The sequence below is a fragment of the Aspergillus nomiae genome (assembly GCF_001204775.2).
Source record: "Aspergillus nomiae NRRL 13137 chromosome Unknown contig00254, whole genome shotgun sequence".
In the NCBI taxonomy this organism is placed as follows: Eukaryota; Fungi; Ascomycota; class Eurotiomycetes; order Eurotiales; family Aspergillaceae; genus Aspergillus; species Aspergillus nomiae.
Window position 1 is genome coordinate 660 of NW_015378309.1, and position 17,731 is coordinate 18,390.

Here is a 17,731-nt window from a genome sequence, read left to right on the forward strand (position 1 = left end):
TGAGATTTTAACAAAGTACGTATTTTGTAGAATAAAATCCGAGTATCATAACATTTTTAATCTATTACTTTACATATATTGTCACACACTCTAGATACCAGGAGCATATGGGAACATCAAAAATAGGTCAACCAGATACTCGGGATCCGGTATGTACGTCGAGACCTCATCCACGTACTACGATATCCCCGGGGCCGCTCTGAATAGTGAGAAGGCTAAACGCCAGTGCATACATAGTAGTCCACCCACACAAGTCCGAACAACTCGCATCAATCTGTGTATTCCACAAGCGGAACTCAGCAAGGGTGATGCCCGCTGCCGTCTCAATCGAGTAGCAATCATTCCCGGGTTTGACCTTGTAAAAGGTCTTGCAGTTGCTCACGATCCCCGGCATCTGCTGCTGCGGCATCTGCTGCTGGGGCAGCTTTGTATCCCATGGCAGGAATCAATTGAGTGAAAGGGAAAAGGAAATGTGGGATGTTGATTGTGGTTCTTGGGCTTACGGTTGCGAGTGTGATTTTATACCTACTAGTATAGCAGTAAGTCCTCCCACGTGCTCCAGCCGGTTTTTATGTGCTGTAACGTGTGCATTCGACTGGGTATGTCTTGTACATTTGGCGATTGATTATGTTCGCGTGATGCATATTGGTGCGATTGGCTACCACATACTAATATGGAGGGCTCGGACCTACTAGATCAAGTATCCTACCAGCGAATGGATTGCCCCACAATGCCTGAGCAATGGCCTCCTTGGCATTATGAAAAGGCTATCCTCATGAGTTGTGCATCTTTACTGCGGATATCCGGATTCTACCGGATCAGCCGCGGCTCTAATACTGGGGACGGGCCTCTCCGGGGTGACATCGGGTCAGCCTTAGCCTCGGCCAAGAACTACTACTAATATACTCCATATGCCTCTACCGAATCGATAGCTACTAGTGCATCAAATGGGACGGAGTACCCGCGCAACAATATCCTATTACGGAAAATATCAAAGCACTAGCATACAACGAAATGGTCTGTCAAAAGCCTGTACCACAGAGATAGCCGACCTCATTCACGCGAGACCGTAAGCGAGCAGCAAACCCATCACTAATATCCATGGCCTCTCGACGTATGATGGCCCCACAGGGGCCGCATTTTCAGACGATGGGGTTGGGCAGCTCAGCCCTGTGCGGCGGAGCGGGTTGGCGCAGGCAGTACCGGTCAAGGCCGCCGAAATACTTGTGGCAGCTGAGGAGTCAATCTTGACGTTACAAGGACGAGCAGTCGGCAACCGATCCGCAGTGACTGCACAGTAAGAACCACGCCAAGTAGGCTTTGGAGCGTACCAGTCTGTTGTTCGTGTTACGCTGCCCCAGATTTGCCCGGATGGAACGTTCAAAAGCTCCGGGACATGTATGGCCTGAGCCAAGGTTTCTTCACAGGTATCATCCTCGGTTAGGGCGACAAAGTCCGGTGGCGAAGTGCCATTCTTAATAGAGAAGAAAGACTGGCTCCCACCGTGTCCACCCAGATATACAAGCGTGAAATCTGTACTCTCCGGTTCACGAGAGCAGTTATACATATCGAGAGCCCAGATGATCTCGAATGTCCCTTCAATATCAAACTTGCTGGTGCTCCAATAGAGGAAGGATGGATCGCTTCCGGTAAAATTAACCTTCTCTAATTCGATGCTACCTGAGTAAGAGACCTTTTCACTGCTGTTGACATTTACTTGGTCGATGTAATATCGAATTCGCGGATGGACGCTTGACAGGAGACTGGGATTTTGGATGGCGAATATGATCGGGGTCAGCGTGGAGGGAGGATAGCTCCCATTGCGCGGAAAGATCAAGTCGACTTCCGCAACCCCTGGAATAATAGAGGCCCAGCCACAAGCGAGGCATAGAGAGAGGGCCAGGCGAAGCCAACCCCGAGGCAGGGGACCCATGCTAGTCGTCGTGGTGGGAGCGAAATGCAAAAGAGATAAGTTGATGGGTTGGAATTTGGAAATTAGAAGAGACGGCGACCATGGTTCCTTAATATGTTGCTGGGGTCTTGGCCCCTGGAGATGGCTTCATTGAAGCGATACTAACGGCGCTTAGCGAGATGGACTAGTATGCAGGAACAGTTGCATTGTGGACGCAGCCAAGCCTCATTTCCGGGAGTTAGGTTTGCCGACAGGATGGATACATGCATCGAAATAAAAGCAAGACATATTTCCTGTCTAACTTGGAGCTTCATCGTTGGGTATTGGATAGCTAAGGCTGAGCACATGAAATGAGCAGCGTGAAAGCATAGTCCTTTCTACTCATCCATATCCATCGCAACCCTTTGGCCCTCCAGCTAGCGAAGTTATATATGATTTTGTACATAAATGTCAGATGTTATAGATAACTATATATCTTGATTGCATATCATATAGAAAAGGAGGATCGGGCGAGGTCAATTGCTACCACTACTATGTACATACTAGTACATGCATGTAAAGACATCCGCAATCTCGACAGAGGAAATAGATCTCCTCTGCAATCTTGACCAGATGGCCATGCTAAATGGATTCCAACATGACAAAACGGGGAAATCACCAGGCAAGAGCCCCATCGCATAGAAATTCGAATACACAGACAACCCGGGTATGATCTTTCTGCCTCGCTAAGAACGCCGTTGAACGCTTGTTTCCCAAATTTGATACGACAAATGCATCGGGCAAATAGATAGTGGGGAGTAAAGTACTTGCAAAGTATACAAAAAAAAGAAGAAAGTAAAAAATTCTAGAGGGGAATCCCATGTCATGTCTCATCATCCCCGACGTCCTCTACCGTTGCCACCCGTGCTTTGCCCTTCGATGGTGATGACGATGAGCTATCCTCTGCCACACCATCCTCACTATGATGGACACCCTCACCATGTCCAACGGATAGAGAGCTGGGCTTCTCAGGTTGTCCCTCAGTTGTCACTTCTGTCCATTGCTCCGACGCTGGGTCAGCATCGTCCGTCGCGGTGGTTGGCGCTACTGCGGAACCCCAACCTGGCAGGGTACGAGAACCGGAATTCACCTGGCTAGGACCTTGGTCATCCTGGTTTTCATTCACACCGTTCTCCGCCAAGGCGGGCGTCTGGGGCTCGGAGCTGCCGTCAGGCGTCCGTACAGAGGGAGCTGCCACAGGAACAGTTGGAGTGGGCGTCACGCTTGCCGCTCCACTCGAGCCCTGCTCCGCTGAGTGGAGGGGAAGAAGGGACCAGCCCGGAGGAAGGCTAAGTCCTTCGGGTAGTCGTGTATCGCCAGCCGTCATGGCCGGTGCTCTCGGGTCTGATATGAATTGTCGGCGAGTCGTTGTTATTGTAGACGACGAGGGAATAGTAGGGTTCTGCGATGAAATGTTCGGCAAATCCAGGGGGGTTGCCTGAGGATTCGGGAGACTCCGAAGCCGCTGAAGCTCGGTCTGTAACAAGCGGACCAGATGGAGTTGATCTGCAGTGACCCGGAGATTGTTGATCTCTTGCATAATCTGCTGTTCTAATTGGGAAAGGTGGCTTTGTATATCAGAGACGGGAGCTGGGGCTGGCGACGGGTGGGCGGTTGGTGGTGGTGCTGGACGCCCGAAGCCAAAACCAAACCCGATCTGTCTCGCACCAGGGTTGCCATTATTTGCTGGTTGCAAGGGAGCATTGCCTTGATGAATTTGCTGATGAAGATTGTGGAACATGTCACCTCGGCCCGCGCCGAACCCAATCCGGAAGGGTCCAAATTGGTATACACGAGCCCTTGGTAAACCATCAGCGGCTACATTTCTCCCGGCAGGCTGATTTCCAGCAGGGCCACCTTGTAGACCCCCAGCACCCCCGTTGCCTTGTCCATCGTTTACCCCCGCCCCTGGCTGGCCACGGTGACGAGGCGGCGCGACAACTGGGCGTCGACAAGTTGGGCAGTTTTGTTGTCTTTCCAGCCAGCTGCGAAGACAGGCGAAATGCAAGATGTGACCACAAGGGAGCTTCTTCGGGCGGAGTCTCTCGGAAACCCGTCCTCTTGTTGGCCCAGCTCCGTCCGCGGGTTGCTGCCACTGTGCCATTTCCTCCCGACAAATAATGCAGACTTCTTCCCGTGCGATTTCCTCTGCGGTTGCATCTGGATATCGCTCGTTCATGTCACGAGTAGCATTGCGGTAGCGAAGGAAATCCATAATTCTTCGACCGAAGGAGCGAATCGTCACCACTACGTCGCGCAGGATATGAATTGGCAGTCCGTAGAAAGTGAAGAGGATGGCAAAGAACGAGAGATACACGGTCAGCTTCAAGAAGTCCGTAAGCAGATCGAGATAGAAAACCCAGCGGCCTTTTTCCTCCCATCCTGGAACATCAAGTTCCATCTCATTGATGTCGTTCTCGTCGGGCAGGTTAGTAGGAGGAGAGAGTTCTCCTGCTTGCGCACTCCGACGAATAGCCTCCTGTCTCTCAGTTCGAATCTCCTGACGACGCTCCTCCACCCTGGCCTTCAGCTGTTGGTGAGTAACATAGATCTCGACCAGAGAAATTGAGTACCTGGCGGCAGTCGAACTCGATAGGATGGTGAGGATGGCGAACTCGAAGCCGAACATGACCATCATGTCAGGGCGTGCTTGCTCAAGAACCGTCCGAACACAGTACTTTAACATGAAAGAATTGAACAAAACCGCGAGGAGCAGGGAAATTGCCAGGCGAGTATGGAACAGGCGAGGGTTAGCTGGGGGTTGTTGTTCCAGGTATTCCACGCGGCCCTCGCCAATCCAGCCCCAAACCTTTCCGACGAGTAAACAGACGAACATAACCAAAAACCAGCCCCCCAGCTCGCCCCGGAATATGGTCATGGCCAGACAAGTTTCGGTAACGGCGAACCATGCCTTTTCATACAACTGTTCGGTTTCGATGGGTCGCAAGGGGCCGTAAAGGAGACGCTGAAGCCAGAAAAGAAGGAAACCGACTGCCAACAGACACACATTTGTCAGGATCTGCATCTGTTAGAAGATATCCTCTCAAGTGGTCTTTAGGCGCGGAGCTCATTGGAAGAGCGCATGCGGCGGCGACCTACCATGAGATTGGCACTGCTCTGAGAAAGGTAAACGCAGGCCGAGTAGAAGTTCGCCCTCTGATGAAGCGCCTTTAAGAAGACACCCGTGGCTAGGGCCACTGAGACCTGTAAAGTGAGGCAGGGTCAGTTTTCCATTGAAATGCGAACGGAACCATGCGTGCCACTTACCCCAGTATATGCGGCAAGTCTCATGACAGCAGAGGCGGGCGAGAAGCCCGATGTCCTTGACAAAAAGCCGAAATTAGAAGCCAGTAAGTTTGTCAGAGGGACATCGACAGCGGATAAACAAAATCAACACAATAGGAGGAGAGGAAAGTGAAGAGGATTGAAGATTTAGGCCAGCGACCGCGTGGGCGGGAATTGGAGATGTTCTGGACAGCTATGCTATACTTACTTTGTCGAAGCAATATGGGGGGGGAACCCGTCACCGCCCGCCGGGACCTTACGTCAGCGGGTATCCGGTTATTGTCTCTTTTGAGTTTAGTCTGGACGTGGAGTATAGATATGGATCCCGTTGTGAAATACGGAGCGTGCACAACATTAAGTTGGCTTAGAACCATGGCCTTTACACCCTTTATTATCATCTATAATAATAGCCTTACTATACGGGGCAGACACCGTGTCAACTAGCTAAGATACATAGTAAAAGAGAAGAGGAACTGTCTATCCATCTTTTACTTGCTAATTTAAATGAGATACTAGATTGAACTACTGATTTCTGTTCTTCATGTCGGAGGATCTCACGGAGTAGCATCACGAAGCTCATTGACATCGAAGAAAGTAAGAACTAAAGACTTCTACCATTCAACATGGTTATGATCAAGCGTAAACCCCACGTCAGAGAGTTTTGATTCAAAAAGGTCCTCCAATCGTAGCGGGAATCATCTGGAACGTCAAGGTTGAATCCTCCACTCCGATACGGCTTCAGAGGAATCCAAAACTTGGGATAAAATCCAGCTGATTCCCAATCCAAGATTGCTTTGATGCTACAGTCGTCTGAGATAAGAATATTTGTCGGGCTAAGGTCGGCATGATAGAAATGAAATCTATCGCCAACAGGGGGAGGGGGCTGAGTTGACATTTTCTGGAAATATCTCTCAGCAACAGTGCGAGAAAGTGGTCCTAATGGTCGAGGTTTCCAGGATGGGTGTGATGCTTCGGTATCCACTGTTAAAAAGGGTTCAAGGACTCCGCAACCTGTTGCTGACTGCAAATTCTCTGCGGTGGCTTCAGCAAGGTCGTGGCAATACTGTGCGACAGTAGTAGCGATTTGTACCTTTTGCTGGGAAGTTAGTGATGGCCAGGCCTTCGCAAGAGTTTGCCCTTGAACCCGCCTCAAGATAAGGAAGGTACGGTCCAGCTGCTTGTCGACCCACGAGTAAATGACTTCAGGAAGTGGGATGTGTGGAAACCTGGATGTAACAAAAGCAAGAGTGTCGCTTTCACTTTCCATACCCTCCGACCAAGTTTTGACCTTACAAATTGCCTGGGAGCCATTCTCCCAGACTGCAGATGACATGCCAGCCTGGTATATGAGGCCATCAGTTGCCTCTGGAGAGGATGAATTCACGTCGATATCCTCGAACAGACAGTAATGCCCATCTCTCTCTTTCCAACTGGCTACTGCAGTCTCGGGAATCTCGCTTGTAACCTATTTGCATAGGAACTTCGAGCCCATTCAGTATGTGTCCGTGCCTAATTTCGAGACAGATAGTTCAATTGGCGGGGAGGGCCGGCTATATATATCTATCAGTAGTATATTCAAGACTAAATCAAGGATATAGTCCTTCTAACATAAATAACATCTTCGTAGTGGGTAGTTCGAGGTAAATTAAAGGTATAGTACGGTCAATCAAAGCAATGTAATCGAACAAGCAGGATGCGAGTGTCTGATGCAGTGATTTTTGATGTCATATCCACTAAGACTAACATACACTCATTAGGAGAATGTACATCACGTGGATTTTGTTTGTCTGTCCTACCCGACTCGGGTAGGACTTTTATACTCAATATCCTCTGCAAAGGAACCTTACGCGCCTGCCAGCTCGCTGCCTTTGGATATTTCCACGCACTACGTCGGGATAGAGCACACACAGCGGTGGAAGGCACACGCTATTCCTAAATAGGAGCACTATACCACAGTTCATATACGGAGCATAACGAGGAGATATGATGCATTGGTGTAGATTGAGGTCGAAATAGAAATCAGATAAAGTAAATAAAGTTCGAACGATTTAATATTTTTTTTAAAAAAACCGAAGTAGACTCGGTTCGATCGGCGCCTTCGACGCGCAGTCAGGTGATGTTGGATGTATCGCTTTTTCCACAGCTGACGTTGTCCCTCCATCTGCCAAGATCGGCTTCCCTTAAGACCATATCATAAGCGTATAGTACTGGTTTCCGAGACTTTAGGCTAATTCCTCCAACCCTGAATCAGAACATGACCTGAATTGATCAGAGAAATATGGCTTCCCAACGAGCTCTATTTACGGCGAGCCGCACGCAGACCTTGACCTACTTGCTAGCCGTCTGTCCGTTTTCTATTGCCTTTCTAGTCTATATCAACTCCTCCATCTCGTTTGTGGTCACAGAGTTGATTGGACTACATGATGGCGAAGGGGATGCCGTCGGAACCCTCGGGTTTGCAGATGAATTACTTGCGCTGGTCGCTTGCCCTCTGTGGGGGGTTCTTTCGGACCGCATAGGTGTCCGCCATGTACGCTTCCGTTCACTCCTGATATACTAGTTATGACCTGAAGCCTCATTTCTTCCCTTATAGGTATGTGTGGCTGGCTATAGCATCATAGCCGTCGCATTGGTTGTACTCGTCCAGGCCACGAATGTTTATCCGCAACTTCTTCTGGGACGGTTGTTATTTAGTATTGGCGGCTCTGCGGTCTCGACCATGGTGACGGCAGTTCTTCCAACTGTGACGGGGAGCTCCGACGATCAAGAATCCACCGAGACAGCAGACACGCAAAACGGCTCCAACCATGAAGTGTCATCTCAGACCCAATCAAACGGCGACGCTAGTACGCCTTCCTCTCGATTGGCTGGATTCGTAGGAATGTGCGCTGGCTGCGGCGCCCTTGTATCTCTTGTTATATTCCTCCCACTCCCCGCCAAATTCCAGACCCTCGGCTTATCGCCAGCCGAAGCCATCCAGTGCAGCTACTACGTAGTCGCAGCAGTGGCTCTCCTGGTCAGCTTATGGTGTCTATTCGGGCTCCGGGATCTTCCCGGCGAGGAGAAAAAGACATGGAGCTCACTCTGGTCGACCCAAGAGGAGGAGGACGACGATGAGCCAAGATGCGCTGCTGGCAGCAAATCACGCCTCCCATATCTGGACCAATTTGGCGCGGCTATAGTTCTAGGATGTCGCCACAGTGACATCCTCATCGGCTACATCGGAGGGTTTGTAGCACGCGCCTCATCGGTGGGGATCTCTCTGTTCATTCCCCTCTTTGTCAACCACTATTATCGAGTCCTGGGCGTCTGCAATGACGGCCACAACGAAGGGTCCGGAGATATCAAGCACTCCTGCCCTGATGCGTACAAGCTGGCATCGATCCTGACAGGCGTCTCCCAGCTCGTAGCCTTGATCGCTGCACCAGCGTTCGGGTACTGGTCTGATAAGTCTCGCCGGCACCATCTACCTCTCCTCCTTGCTTGCTTGGCCGGTGTCCTCGGATACACGGCGTTCCCACTTCTCCCCACACCCAAGTTCAGCGGAGAAGGCGGAAGTCCGAGTGTATTCGCCATCATGAGCTTAATCGGTATCAGCCAAATTGGGGCGATTGTCTGCAGTCTGGCCGTATTAAGCAACGGCATCCTGGGTATCGATCTAAACCAGGAAGTCCCAAAACAGGCGTTTGATGCTGAGACAGAATCACACGCCGAAGACGGTGCTTCTCCAGCCAGCGAAATAGACAGCGGTGCAGACCGACAGCCACTGCTCGGAAGGGCCCCCAGGTATCAAAGACAGAAACAGCTGTCCCACTTGAAAGGATCAATAGCCGGCGTGTACTCCCTGTTTGGTGGCGCGGGTATCCTGCTCCTTACTAAGTTAGGTGGCCTTCTCTTTGACGTTTGGTCTTCGGGCGCGCCGTTCTACATCATGGCTGGTTTCAATGGTGCATTGCTCCTGGCGGGCATTGTGGGCTGTCTTGTCAAACGCTCGAGGTAAAGCGTATTTTTTTTGGGGATTATTTAGACTCTTATTTACAGAATGTTGTTTATTTCCCTTTTTCTTTTACCTTCTCGCGTCTGTTCCAATATATATCTATACCACAGATGCCCAGGTTGACACAAGAAAACAAGACAGTAAAGCGGAACTCAGATTATCACTTGCACAGAAGGCATTTCCACCCTGGGACAACACAGTAATTCGTAAACTATTTGATTTTCTACCGTGTCTCTAGTCATAATTCTGTTCGTAGCTGGCTATCTCCGTAATGCCATCCTTCACTTCATAGTTTATTGGAACACCCCCGTCGGCGGTCGTGAATGCTTCGGCCCGGGTCCAGCATGCCCCTGCTTGCGCTCATCGCCTAATGGGCGGACTTCCAGTCCTGCGCGGATAATATTAGTCCGCAGTAATCTTATATGTGCCTCATCAATGTAGCTCGATAAACTCTCCAACACGGCTTCCTGCACTTCTGTCCGTTTATCGGTCTGATTGGACACCAGGACCATCTTTTCCAGGTCAATCCGAGAGTCCAGGGTTCCATCTTGAATGAGACCGATCAATTCTTGAACAAACGGGGACTTTGAGTGGATAGGCTGAGCCTGTCCGCTGGTAGCTGCGGGAGCGAAGATCTTGGACATAGAGTCAAGCGTGACACGGCTGAAAGGAACCAGATACTGCTGAATAGACTTAGTTCGGATGCGAGTGTAGAGAGTGCTGACGTGACGCTGCAAATGGACGTCTAACAGGTAATCGGTTTGGTAAGACTCTAAAATATCAAGACACAGCCGGAACTTCGAATTGCAGAAGAAAGAGATCGCCCGGCGGATATGGGGTTCCAGCTCAAGGAAGTTGCGGAACGAACTGTTGTCTAGCACGCGCCGCTGAAGTTCATTGCGATCCATGGATGCAAGCGCGCAAAGTCCACCATAAACGGCAACATCGTTGGACGTGAGCACTTCGTTGTATGAGTCACCTAAAGTGGGGTCTGTGCTCAAAAAGCTATTGGCAGCTTCTAGATACGCGCCAGAGTGCAACTGGGACAAGCCCATCGCGGCCGACATCTTCGGCTGGTTCTTAGCCTGTTCTTCTTGTTTCGATTGTAGATTGCGTAATCGCTGCACATGAGACTGGACACTCAGCCAGTCCCCACGCTCGATGGCTACATTTATGATTTTAAACAACATTGAGGCGATATGGCTCGGGGTCGTGCAGTAATCTCTCATGCGAGAGTAAGCCTTCGACGCCGACACTAAGTCACCAATTTGATGATAGTGCTGCCCAAGGTCTTCATTGCCCATCTGTGATATCCGGTCAGAACATCTGTCGAAGTATTATAGAGCGCTGCCTGGAAGCTTACTCTTATACTCTCTTTAATAAGGTTGTTTTTATACCCTCTCAGTTCATGCTCTAGTCGATCGGTCTCCGCCTTGACGACCTTCCGTGTACGATCTATCCACTCATTGTCTGGTGTAGCTTCAGCCTCATACGGTGCAGAATCGGCGAGTGCACGGACTGCGCGTTCGTATCGGGAAACATCTTTGCTTGATTTGGCTTCGACAATCGCAGCCTTCAGTGCCTCGACGGAGAGATATGTGGAGCACGTGCCTATTAGAAATAGACGGTTGAACTTGGTTCGGCCTGGAAGTAGCATACCAGTTAGCTAGACATCAACATGGGAGAATGCGCATCATACCAGTATAGTTTGCAATGTACGATTCCAATTCAAACTTAGGTGGGTCTGTTCAGAAAATTAGCATCACTTCCACTGCTGGCACACGCTGATACGTTTGATAAAGCAGACTAGAAAACCGTACCATCAACCTTCACGGACGGCACCGTAGTAGCCGCTACTCCATTTATGCTCTCTATGTCGGGGTTCCCTGCACTGTGTAATTGTCCCGCATATGGACTTGTCGGATGAGAGTCGAAAGCATCAGGCGGCATGGATTCCATTTGGCTAAAATTTGCGTACACCTTGAGCCTGCAATAAAGGAACGGTATTAAGCAACTGTTTAGCTCCCCAGAATCCTCTTGTGTCGATACGAGGGGAACAGTTGAAGCCTCGACAGGTTACACACGGAGCGACTGAGCGATATACCGCACGTCGAAGTGGAGTAACTCTTGGTTACCCAAGCGGTGATAGTTGAGGTCGCTGTAGAGGATATGAAAAGCTCTGATGGCTGAAGCTTCGGGCAGGTAGGAGATAGCTATTCCAGAAGTACTAGTAGAGCCAAAATCACTGTAGCGGGTGTATGTGTGGAGAAAAAGAACAATGGTCTATCAGATGGTCATCATCATCAACAACACACTTATCTCCGCCTACGTCTTCACCGCTTCCACGACCGCCTTTGTCATCCTAATGCCTACAGGGAATATGACATGATTAGTAGCTCACCCTATCCTGTAGGGCGTTTGAAACAGCATTTGAAGACATAGTTAATCTATACAGGAACCGCTCCCTTCCGTAGCAATTCATTGCAACTCAGTATTCTTCATGATGGCGACATAATGGGCTTCGTCACCCCAACTCTGCAAGGGAAGACGAAGACAACTGGATTCAAGCCCGAGTAGAATACAGACAGGCAGATGCAAGATCTCTTCTCTGCGTTCTCCTTTCCTTTTCTTTCTTTCTTTCTTTTTTTCCATTTATAATCCCGTGTTTGGTTGATCTTGACCCCTGTGAATGCTGCGTGAGCTGTTCGATATCGACCAAATAGATCCGCAACATGTTCAAAAGCTAGCTGCGTCAGTCAATAGCCAACCTAGTCAAAAAGAAAGAAATATACATACATTCCTTCATCGAGTGTCTGGATATCCTCAGCGCGAGTATCCTGATTGATGACAATGGGCGTCGACATATCTTTCCAGAGCCAGACTTATCTGACTTAGTTACGTTCAAACAATCGTAAACAGCTCACTGCAATAGTCGTCAGCCACAGCTTGTGACTCCTCAGTCATCACCATATCCCCGGAGACGTTAAATGACAGGCTTGGCAGATTCTCATGAGTACTTTTAGTATATGTGTCAGTGAAACAGTTGTGACAGCTGGCTCAGGTTTCCTACCCGCTCTCATTCGAAGTAGCAAAGGTATCACTGATCATGGCATGTCAGAATCACTCAATTCAAATGAGATATAACACCTTACCTGCGTGTGATTTGGACGTCCACAGCTCTGCTTTATCAGTATATTACCTGGGACGGCGAGAGAACCGGAGGCTACTCACCCACTCGCCTGAACATATACAGAGGCAGAGTTATCTACATGTTCAACCGGAGTACCTGACTCCATCTTGGTACCAGCGGCAAGTCCAGATGAGCTAATCAGGTGGTTAGCAGTAGAAGAATCGGGCCTCATATTGACATCGTGTCTGCAACTTTTGTTAGCGACATGCTTCTTTCACGCCACATATTCAGATCTACCTGTCATAGGCCGCGCCTGCCTGCGAGTGAGCTGGGCTAGCGAAATGAGCAGGGCGAATATTCTCTTTATCCTTATCACCTGCAGGTGGACGAAGAGGAAGGTCCTGGACATCGCGACGGTAAGGGCCACAGTCTCCGTAGTTGAGCTCCGGGCTAACATGTGCCGGGCGAGGGGGTAGTTCGTGTGGTCCCTATTCGCTTAGAGTTAACCATAGTTCGTGCTTTTGAAGTTTGTGCCTTGAGTGAGCACATACTGTGTGGTTCCTTTCACTGGCATGCTCTTGACGCTGTCGCCCACGTCTTCGGCGAGGGCGAACATGACGGCGATGGGTATTCACTCGATACACTCGAATCGGCACAGGTCGGCGTATCCGATTATTCAGCTCAGCGGCCATATTCGCCTATGAAACATGAGAAACTTGTTGTTTTTATATCATCTAGTGTACCTTGCCTTTTACATACCAGATGGAGTAGGCCTTGACGGACCGGACAATCCAGTGAAATGTGGCCGCGCTCCCAGCAAACATGGCAGCGTCGCCGGTCCTGTTTTTACTATGTGAGTATGGGATGTCCTCCCTATAGATGATGTGTCTGGCGCTCAAGGGCCTTACCCCACCGTCGCGCGCCATGATATCGATCAAGCTGGATGGCTCTGAACACAAAGTAGCGTCGTCACAAAGTTGGTAAAGGTAACAGTGGCCAAAGAGACTAAAACAAGTGAGTGATTAGAGGGGATAGAGAGAAGATTGCAACAAGAACGGGGCTGATGTGGAGAGAAGGAGTAGACAAAGCCGATGATGAAGGGAGGAAAGTGTAGACGCAACGACCAAATAGGAAGCCACGGGGCCCTGCCAGATGTGTTACGCCATACAACCAATACTGACGGTTCGTCGGTTTCTGTCAAGTGAATGCGCCTAACATTATCCCGTGCTACGTGAATTTCTGTGATAATTCATCTCGTATCCTTGCCTCATATAGGATTCCATACCCAATATTTCTACCAAGATTCCCACGGCATTTTTATGCCAGTGAGCTGTATGCTTGATGGAAGACGGCTAGAAACCTAAGTGGAGAGAGATAATGTGATTTGGTGCTGGGGTCCTCCACACTTTTCAAGAAATTTTCCAAGCTTTAAATGACAAGTCATGATTATAATTATTAGAGAGAAGTATCATGAAGACATACATACACGCAACGCTCATAATAGAAATGATAAGAAAAAGAACTTCATGCTAGCGAATAATCATGCAGAGACACCGTACGCTATGACTGGAGGTGAAATGTATTAGTGATGGCAAAGGATTTCGTCATGCTGCCTTGGCCGATGACCCATCGCTCCCAGGAATGTTCAGCTGTCAATCCAACTTGCAATGTCATTTAGTCAATGTCATTCTCACAGAAGAGTCGCAAAGCCGGCAAAGAACCCAGCCATCACAACGGCCAGACCGTAGATGTGGCTCAGATCTGCCGATGGCCTGGAGGCAACCCCATTCTTATCCGGGACGCCAGTGAAAGGAGGCAACGAAGTCGTCGCTTGAGCAGTACTGGTAGCTGTAGAAGTGGTAGTATTGACACGCTTAGGTTCCTGAGCGCCACAAGGGTTCTTAGAGCGGCAGTCAGACTGGCACTGTTGTTCACCGTCGCAGTTGCTAACGCATTGGTTGTTTTGCTCAGTGCAAACAAAGTAGGGGATTGTCTGGGAGTATTCAGATGCGTTGGGAGACTGGTTGTTGCTGCAGATACACGAGTATACAAGGGATTTCTGTTTCATAGCCAGAGGAGGCACGTTAGAGTGTCTATTGAGGGCACGATGGATTATATCTATCACTCACGTAGTCGCATTTGTTCTCTTTGGGGTTGCCCGAGGCCCCTGGCAGTTGCAGGCAGATGAGAGGACAAGCCGAGGTCTGTGATTCACACCATTGCTCTATCAAGATCGAAAGTCAGAATGGCTCCTTCAGAGATCTCCAGCTCATGGAGAACACACTTCTCGTCGGTTCTGAAACACTACTTGGGTTGACAGAGCTAGTGGTCTGGCTTGTAGCGAGACTGGCTACAGTGGCAACGACGGCCAAGGAACTAAGGAGAACCATCGCGATGCGTTTGTAAGATAATGAAGCTTAACGAATGACTGTAAAAGCTATCGTGGATGTAATGTTTAGCTTGTAGTTGTACATGGGCAGCATTATTTGGACTGGACTTACCAGGTAGGAGAAGGAGACAACAAGAATAGTGATCTTCCAGTGATGGATAGATTGTTTCCAGATGAAGATGTTGAAATTGGGTGTCAGATTGACAAAGATGTGAAAAAGACAGGTGGAGGAAGATGGAGGGGGGAAAGAAAAAAGAAAGGAAAAAAAGGTGAATGATTCAATGGCCCGATATATACAGCATGTACGACGACCCAGTGCTCCACGTCCTACTCTACTAGTAAGTTTCCCGCCATCCGAAACGAGGTTGGGGTGGCGGCGCTATCAGTCTTCAAAGCTTTGTCTGGCCACCTGGAGAGCTCCTTGTATGCCTCCTAGTAATTTAGCTCACCTGTTATCCCACGTTGAATCGAGGGCGTTTGAACTTCTTCCAGGGTGAAAGGCGGTATGGTTATTACACGAACGAACACCGGTGGGAATTTTACAGGCCTTGAGAGAAACCACCAGCATTGAAAAATGAGCAATTATGAACGGGTCTCGTCTTTTCCTGACATTCTTTCATTTAGGGAAGGGAAAAAAACATCTATCACTGTCGATCCGGGGCAGCTTTCCGACGGTGCCGTATACGGTACGGTACTAGGGTCCGGACTAGCCAACTAGTGCTACAAGAAGGGTGCTGGGCAGGGAGGCCTTCATAGGTAGTGTTTCTAGAATGGCGGTAATGCAGGCCCTGATTGCAGAGCCGTCCAACCTCTGCGCATGATTATGATGGTTCCCCACCTCGGTGATAGGTGGCTATCTTTGGAAGTCCAGACTTGTCTTGACTCTTGAACTTTGACCTCTCTGCGATACCGGGAAAAAACCACGCACATGGTGCTGGAACGGCCTGGAAAGTGCCGGAGCCGTTTAACGACGTTGTGAATGTCTGGGGGGGTTTCCTTGGATTGGGGGGTTGAAATGTCTCAGGTGAAAGTTGTTGATTACCCGAGGTTCAAAGGAAGTGATTGGGCCACCCGATGCTTGGCTTTGCTTTAGTGTGGCTCTATGGACATAGAATACAGTAGTTCAGCATGTCACTACCTCTCAGGGTCTAGTCAGTGTCACTTGGTTTAGTGTATGGACTGTTGGGAAAGGATGGAACGTTGCAACGGAGAGCGAATATATATTAACTATGGATCTCGTGAGCGTTCAATTACTAGATAAGAAAGCCGCCTCACAAAAAATGGTAAAAATCAAAAAATCAAAAGTCAAACATGTGTTGATAATAATGGTCCACATCAATACAGACCAGAGGAATGTTGGTCTCTCCGGAGTACGAGTGGAGTGACACATCCCTAGCAGTTCCGACAACAGGACGTCTGAAGCTAAATACCCCTTTTGGCAGGATAGCCACATGACTTGACTTGCTTCAGACAAAAAGACCAAAAAGAAGTGGGGACTCGGCCCAGTCTCGTGATTTCCGAGCCGGAACTCAATGGGAACTTGAATGGAACCGAATTAAGTCTGGTTTGAACTCCCTCCGTCGATGGGGCCCATTTTTGAGAACACTTGAGCAAAACTTTACGCAAGGGAAACATAAACCAAAGAAAAAAAAAGAAGGAGATCGGCCTCCTATCTTATCAGCCACTGACTTGTGCACCACTTCCAAGTTCCAACATCTGTTCAAATTCCCCCCCGCACTCTACAAAACTCCGACTGAAACACACAGGCCTCTGCGGCGCCAGCAAACTTCGCTAGTCAGATTCGGGTTGTAGTAGAACCACGTTAGTTGTTATCAGGCGGCATCCTTGCTTGATTTGCCTCCGCCACTGGCCGTGAGGTTGCATTCCCGACTTATATTTAGAACGTACCGCGACGGTCAATTTTCCATTCATTGTTCGTCCTGCTCGATATCTAAATGGATGGAGCGAGCGAATGAGGAGACGAGCCTGGTGCCTCGCCCGCAGCCGCTGCCATCCCCTCCACTCCATCCCTCAACAACATCCTCCAGGGTCTCAGACACTGATGCGCTCGTCACGACCTCCCTTGCCAACGGTGTCAGCGTCAGCAATGGCACTGTCTTCCCGCAAGTGCGCAATGGTACCAAAGATCGCCCGGTCTCCGGCATAGTTCCGCCGTACTGGAGTCACCACCGGAATGCATCCCGCACCTCTCAGATCTCGCTCGAACAGCCCGCCATCACTCTCGAAGACCACACAGAGGACCCAGATTCGGAGACGAGCCGTGGACTATGGGCCAGAAGTGTATCTGTAGATGACCATGTTGTCGTCCAGGGGAAGTCCGGTATAGGCGCATACGTGGTGTGGAGCTGTACCATACAAACCCTCGAGGTGCGCATTTCCCTCTCGTCCACCGCATCTCGTGACTTTCGTAAGGATATTCTGGTTCTAACGGCGATTGTAGGGTGGTCCCATAAACGTTCGAATGAGGTACTCTGAATTCGATGACTTACGACAAAAGCTGGTGTCCTCATTCCCGCACGCGAAGAACGCCCTACCAGCTCTACCACCGAAGAGTGTTCTCTGTATGTCTCGCCTACACGTTTTATTACTGCATCTTTCGGCTTCGCTAACACGAGTGCTCTAGTCAAATTCCGCCCAGCATTCCTAGAATCTCGACGGGTCGGGCTGGAATACTTCTTGAAGTAAGTTCCTTGCACACTCATATCGCATTGGTGCACACTGACACGCCGCGCTCACCAGCTGTGTCCTTCTTAATCCTGAATTTTCTAGTTCGCCAGTCGTGAAAGACTTTCTATTTGGCCGCATATGCTAATTGCACGTCGACTGTACTACTTTTATACACTAACAGAATCATGATGTTACGCCTATCTATATATTACCTGGAGTGAATGGGGCTCTAGGGAAACAATAATACCTGTACCTGAGCATGGCTAGATGTCATGCTCCACCACTTATACA

At 49.4% G+C, this 17,731-nt stretch overlaps 7 protein-coding genes across 7 annotated transcripts; 2 read left to right on the plus strand and 5 right to left on the minus strand.

Moving 5' to 3' along the window:
* Positions 1-1,057: 1,057 nt before the first annotated feature.
* ANOM_007322 (uncharacterized protein) lies at positions 1,058-1,933 on the minus strand (the record flags this gene model as incomplete). The annotated part of the gene is made up of 1 exon (XM_015552578.1): positions 1,058-1,933. The coding sequence occupies one exon, from the start codon at positions 1,931-1,933 to the stop codon at positions 1,058-1,060; it is 876 nt and encodes a 291-aa protein (XP_015404589.1).
* Positions 1,934-2,774: 841 nt separating this feature from the next.
* Positions 2,775-7,005, minus strand: hrdA (E3 ubiquitin-protein ligase HRD1; the record flags this gene model as incomplete). Its single annotated transcript, XM_015552579.1, has 5 exons — positions 2,775-4,970; positions 5,051-5,155; positions 5,219-5,273; positions 5,887-6,701; positions 6,985-7,005. The coding sequence occupies 5 exons, from the start codon at positions 7,003-7,005 to the stop codon at positions 2,775-2,777; spliced, it is 3,192 nt and encodes a 1,063-aa protein (XP_015404587.1).
* Positions 7,006-7,514: 509 nt separating this feature from the next.
* ANOM_007324 (putative MFS transporter) lies at positions 7,515-9,236 on the plus strand (the record flags this gene model as incomplete). The annotated part of the gene is made up of 2 exons (XM_015552580.1): positions 7,515-7,766; positions 7,830-9,236. 2 exons carry the CDS (start codon positions 7,515-7,517, stop codon positions 9,234-9,236), a joined length of 1,659 nt encoding a protein of 552 aa, XP_015404580.1.
* Positions 9,237-9,526: 290 nt separating this feature from the next.
* ANOM_007325 (COP9 signalosome complex subunit 1) lies at positions 9,527-11,192 on the minus strand (the record flags this gene model as incomplete). Its single annotated transcript, XM_015552581.1, has 4 exons — positions 9,527-10,537; positions 10,597-10,877; positions 10,933-10,977; positions 11,054-11,192. 4 exons carry the CDS (start codon positions 11,190-11,192, stop codon positions 9,527-9,529), a joined length of 1,476 nt encoding a protein of 491 aa, XP_015404579.1.
* Positions 11,193-11,731: 539 nt separating this feature from the next.
* On the minus strand, positions 11,732-13,289 carry ANOM_007326 (uncharacterized protein; the record flags this gene model as incomplete). The annotated part of the gene is made up of 8 exons (XM_015552582.1): positions 11,732-11,976; positions 12,158-12,249; positions 12,304-12,333; positions 12,386-12,412; positions 12,465-12,608; positions 12,661-12,851; positions 12,915-13,061; positions 13,107-13,289. The coding sequence occupies 8 exons, from the start codon at positions 13,287-13,289 to the stop codon at positions 11,732-11,734; spliced, it is 1,059 nt and encodes a 352-aa protein (XP_015404578.1).
* A 585-nt stretch (positions 13,290-13,874) lies between these two features.
* On the minus strand, positions 13,875-14,753 carry ANOM_007327 (uncharacterized protein; the record flags this gene model as incomplete). Its single annotated transcript, XM_015552583.1, has 3 exons — positions 13,875-14,422; positions 14,493-14,587; positions 14,648-14,753. 3 exons carry the CDS (start codon positions 14,751-14,753, stop codon positions 14,054-14,056), a joined length of 570 nt encoding a protein of 189 aa, XP_015404577.1. The 3' UTR covers positions 13,875-14,053.
* A 1,835-nt stretch (positions 14,754-16,588) lies between these two features.
* Positions 16,589-17,721, plus strand: ANOM_007328 (uncharacterized protein; the record flags this gene model as incomplete). The annotated part of the gene is made up of 4 exons (XM_015552584.1): positions 16,589-17,140; positions 17,214-17,334; positions 17,397-17,454; positions 17,513-17,721. Coding segments are annotated over 4 exons (795 nt in total), but the record flags the coding sequence as incomplete, so codon positions are not given.
* Between the last annotated feature and the right edge of the window lie 10 nt (positions 17,722-17,731).